Genomic DNA, 5,690 nt, shown 5'->3' on the forward strand with positions numbered 1-5,690 from the left:
TCTTTTAGCTTATTTTAATGTTTGGGTTGAGACCTTTTTTGTGTATTACCTCATACCCTTAAATGTTCACGTATAACAGTTTCAAGGTCACTGCACATCCAAGCACAACATACTTCTTCGTTCTGAGGGCTCATTAAAGCGGTGTTAAGAGAGGCAACAACGCTATATGAAAACAAGTCTGCTTTTGTGACGCGACAACTCTACACTCAGATTTAGGGCCTCTGTGAAGTGGATGTCTACAGAGATTTAAGTTGCCAGAGACGCAACGTTGGGGCAGGTGGGCTGACACCCGCGCCGTGGGAGGGATCTGCCATGTCAAAGCAGGGACAAACGCAGATAAATTGAATCCCCGGCTATTTTCGCAGTCTGTCTGTGGAGGACAAAGACAAATTGCAGCTCCATAATTTTTAAGTAATAGCACAGGAAAGATGCAGGCTCAAGTTTCATCTTAATGCATTTCTCACTTTATTTAAATCTTAAAAAATAGCAATCATGAAGAACCAGAACAAAAAAACGTGATGGTAAAATAAAAATAAAAATAAGTTAACCTCAAGGAAGAGGATTCATATGAAAAAATAAAGCACACAGAAATTGCTTAAAGAACACAGGACAGGTGAAGGCATGTGAGTGACATGTTACTGTATGTGTTAAAGCAACCAAAACAAATATGTACAATACTTAAGAGACAAGAAGACCCAATGATATAATCATAACATCTCACATAATTTACAAAGAGAACTACTGTAGTTGGCATACCAGCAGCTATACATTTGGACCACTGCAGATATCTAATAACAAATGGATATCAAGCACTGCAAAATTCAGTTTGGATTCTTACTTATAATTGAAATTAAAAAAGCAGAAACATAGATTTAAAAGAATGTCTAACATTAGGAATAAGACCACTCTTTCCCTCACCCATGTTACTTCACCATTCACAACAAACCAAGATAGACAGCCCCGCACTTCAGTATGACAATTTTACTTTCTTTACTGCTACATGGACACTGCAACCTTTCTCATTTCTAGACAGGAAGTATACAAGCCACACGACCCCCTACTCACAACCAGCCCCAACCATACTTGACACCTCTGCACTGCTCTGTTGTAGGAAATGTTGAATGTGTGATACATCTGGTTGGTGGACTTGGCTGTGACCAGACGTTGTCACTCACAATTAGAAAGGGAATAAAACGAAACACAGTTCCAAAGTCTTTCCTTTCCTCACGGGCAGAACAGTAATAATTATGTCTCTATAATCGTCGAAAAATGCCCTCTAAACAAAATTAATATTATTCCCACATGCTATAGGCCCTTTTCGCAAGCTTTTCTTTTTATGAGTTTCCAACGGTTTTCCATAGCCCTGTCTCACGTCCCAGATCTGCACTGGCCATCTTTAAAAGCTGCCACGGGTGGCGGAGAGCATTTTGGTGTCAACCTGGAATGCCTTTTAACAGATTCACTGAACTCTGGCTCGCCTTTCTTTAAACTGGAACTCTCCGCTGTTAGGAGGGGCGGAGGTTTAAATTCCTCTCTCGGTCAGGTGCATGACCCAAAAGGAAGTTTGAAACTGAGAAACTGTCACGCTTCGTCCAACCTTTGAACCCGTAATGTAGTACCTCTCATAAATCGCATCAGAGATGGTTGAATAATACATGTTGCAAATGTCATTATGTCATCTGCATATTTATAAAACCATAGTGGAGACTGGAGACGCTTCGCCTTTAGTGAAAATATGCAGATTGCCCTTTTATGCTTTCTAATTATTCAAAATTAATTTCCCATGTTTTTTTTGCTGTGGTCCCTTTGAGGAGCAAGCTTACAGGTTATTTTCAAACATGCGGTGACTACACAGTTATTACACAGAGTATTGTGGGTGTCTCCAATATTTTTTTAGGTCTCACAAAGCAAGTCATTCATACTGAATGAGACAAAAGGCATTTGGGATAGAGTCAGTATGAACCTAAAAAATACCACCATTCCAAGCACCCATTCAAATCATACAATGATAGGCTTGTTTGACGATGTTATTGCTTATTTTCTAACTTGAATGAGAAATGATATTGATACATGAGTTATATGGACACAGAACTCTATCCGCGGTTTAGCATTATAAGTCAAACGAAATCCTGTAGTAAAGTGAATAAATGTAAATGAAACCCAAATCCACAAAAAAAAAATGAATTACATGTGTGAATGCAACACATTTCACAATCTAACAAGATACACTGTAGCCACCAAATGTCCTTACTGTACAAGAGATATATTTCCATATACCTTATATGATTCTAGAAAACAAAAGCTGACTCCACTGCTGCATTAGAACCTGGCCAATATTATCCACATGTAAAGTTAGAGGAAGTTGGAGGAATTAGAATGGGGAAGGAAACCATGACTCCTCCTGTCATTTATCACACCAGAACAGCAGGGCAAGTTACCATTCTTATCAGAAGATCATACAGAATTCTACTGTACTTTTCATCCTCCTGCCCTAAGCAAATGAAGCCATTGTAGAATTCATACTTTTTGCTGCATGCATACAATGCCTTTGCGCCATCCACAATTGGACCTTTCAGGCCACCGATAATAAAAAAAAAAGATGGTTAACCAGTTGGTTGAGAGAAATGTGTTATCACCTGGTGTTACTATATAACATTCCACAAATATCTGTCAACAGCACTAATGCAGCATATTGTACATGTAAATGCAGGATAAAGGCATGAATGGGGCTCTTTTACAATGGCTGCTACTGTGGCCCTTCAGTAAGCATTATATGGAGTTATATTAAGACATACTGTTCTAGAGTGTTTTGCTTCAGAGCTGGTGGATGTAAATACCATATCTCATGTATAATGTCTAAAATCATCTTCATATGTAGTCTGCAGATTATTTAAAATCCGAATATAGCTGTGATATGGTGGAAATTTGGCTACAATGGTAAACCTTATACTGTTTGTTGCAGATACTTGTATGTCCTCTGAAATTCCTGTTGCATACAAACATTCAGAATTTCCACAAAATATTTATGATCAGATGTTATGACCTAATGTACAATAGTCTATGCATGTAAACACATAGATTGAGAGATGAGGGGATTTGGTAGTTGCCAGTTTTGTTAAAATGTCGGATGGTCAGAATCTTAAACTGTTATTTCAAAATGTGCTCAATATACCGAAAGCACATTTTGTTATCTGGAGTTAAGTTCAATGGGCTTAATTTATCAAGCTAATATAGGAATGCTGACTCAGGGTTATTTAAAGTCAGCTTCACATGACCATGACATTTAAGCTGGCTGCGACTGTCCAACTGGATTTAGCTGATCTCCAATCGTCGGCCACTTGACAAATCTGTTGGCCGAGTCACACAGCTACAGCAAAAACAACCACCTTTTGGCCAGTGGTTCATTTCTCAACCTGATTATAATCTGAGAGACAAGTCTAATTCAAGATCACCATTCCTGCTTTTGATAGATGTGGCCTAGTGATGTCATGGCATTCCCCCATATTTGAGCATTTGACCATATCTGTAGTATAGCCGGCTCTGTGTCTCATCTCAGACGATCTCCACCTTGGAGTTGGGATAGACGGCAACGATGTCATAGCCCTCGGGCGGCTGAACGCGAGCCTTGGCGTGGGTCTCACAGTACAGGTTCTCCTCGATGAAGAAGTAGCCTTTCTGCTTGAGGTTGATGCCACAGTCGTCACACATGAAGCACTCGGGGTGGTAAAGCTTGTCCCTCGCTTTCACAATGGTGCCCCTGCATGGAGGAACAGAGGTAATGGGGAGAGTCAGCTAAAAGAGGGAGAAATATAGCAGTGCTTTTTCAAAGTGGAGTCCTTGAGGTTGTTTCAGGGGGTCCCCAGCTAAATTAGTTAATAAAAATAGCTCTAAAAGCTCACAAGACGTCGCAATGCAAAGCGGTGTGAGCTTGTAGATCAGCTAATAAAAACAATTGGGATGATCCTGAACATTTTTAACAACACAAAAGTTGTCTTATGGGTGTCCCTGGCACAAAATCTTTTCTAATGGGGGTTCGCAGCTAAATACATATACATTTGGGGGTTCTTGACATGAAAATGTTTGAGGATAGACAGAAAAACATGCTCAGTGGTGTCAACTGCGCTATATTTGTTTCAAAGTTGTCATTTGAGGCACATACAGTACTGTACAGTATGTCATACAGCAAAATGCAAATATACACAATGTTGGAACAGCCTGCTCTTAATAAAGCCGCAATAAAGCTGCTGTATGCATCAATACACCAGGACTGCTTTGGTTAATTGAATAACATGCTTATTCAACGCTGTTGTCATTTATAGAGTTTACATTTATAGCGGCTGTAACCAAATAACAATTTGAATGATTCCTATCACAGTCTCTTGGTCATAGCTTCGTTCAAAGCCAGGTATGCAAAGCAGTCACACTGTAGTCCTTAATTAACCTCAGGTACATTTGGTGTCTGCTGAGGGCTAAATTGTGGCACTACTACTGTATACTGTACTGTAAGTATGCTGACATGGAGAAATGCAAACGCTGTCCATGTGGACCCTAACCGTAACAACACCAAACCCTTACCCTAACCGTACCCCAACACCAAACCCTTACCCTAACCGTAACCCAACACCAAACCCTTACCCTAACCGTAACCCAACACCAAACCCTTACCCTAACCGTAACCCAACACCAAACCCTTACCCTAACCGTAACCCAACACCAAACCCTTACCCTAACCCAACACCAAACCCTTACCCTAACCCAACACCAAACCCTTAACCTAACATTAAGCTGAGCAGGCTGCCCCCATCTGCTGGTGCATTTGGAGGCCCAGCCTTGGCCAAGGGCATGAGAGCAGTAGGGGGTTGAAGGAGGGGTTCCTCATTTACTCAACTTCCTCCAAAATCCAGACGTTCCTTGTTGATCCAGACATTCAGGACCGCTGGTTACAAGCTATACTTCTCCAGCTGGCAGGCTAGCACTGGCTCCATAAAGTTTTTAAAGATATTCACCCTTCAGCCTCGCTATGTGAGGTATAAAACATAAGACTGGTGCCCTGTACCTGTGTAAACTCCTGTGTAAATGTTCCAGGAACAGAACAGGCTCATTGTGCCTGGTGAGCTCCCTCCCACAACGCTCTCTTGTTAGTGTGTAGCGCTAGCTGCATGCGTGACATCACTGTTTACCTGCAAGTGCTTTTATAGCAGGGGGATTACCAGTACCTGTTTTGTGTGTGTGCACATGAGTGTTTGTGCATGTGTGTAAATGTATATGAACAGGAGCACGTCTGTGTGTGAACGCCATGTGTGATCGTGTATCCGTGTATCCGTGTGCACGTGTCCCCTGTGCATGTGCATTTGTGCATGTGTGTGTGTGGGAAAGGGAGTAGCGTAGGGATTCGGTTTAATGATTAAACAATTACGCATGGAGATCGTTTTCCCCCAGTACTGTTGAAAGAAGACCTGTTAGTGCATGTTTTCCTGTACAACGTACCCCCATTGTTTCTGATCCAGGGAAGTTCCTCACATTACCCCAGGGAGCTTTGATAACATGCTTTATGGCCAGCAATTTGGTCCTAAAATAACAGTTTGGCAATAAAGATAATTTGCCCAACCACCAATATAAATGAAAGGCAATGTTATTTTCAAAACGGTATTACCCTTTCATCTTTTTAGTAGATTGTGGCTTTGTCAAAC

At 41.1% G+C, this 5,690-nt stretch overlaps 1 protein-coding gene across 1 annotated transcript in view; it reads right to left on the reverse strand.

Annotated features, from left to right (window-relative positions):
- Positions 1-441: 441 nt before the first annotated feature.
- Positions 442-5,690, reverse strand: part of pdlim4 (PDZ and LIM domain 4) — a 61,987-nt gene continuing 56,738 nt past the window's right edge. The window contains exon 7 of the mRNA XM_084073638.1: positions 442-3,757. Within this exon, the coding sequence (XP_083929764.1) occupies positions 3,553-3,757 (205 nt within the window). The 3' untranslated portion in view covers positions 442-3,552. The remainder of the gene's footprint in view (positions 3,758-5,690) is intronic.

Source organism: Gymnoscopelus microlampas (assembly GCF_963454915.1).
Source record: "Gymnoscopelus microlampas genome assembly, chromosome: 12".
In the NCBI taxonomy this organism is placed as follows: domain Eukaryota; kingdom Metazoa; phylum Chordata; class Actinopteri; order Myctophiformes; family Myctophidae; genus Gymnoscopelus; species Gymnoscopelus microlampas.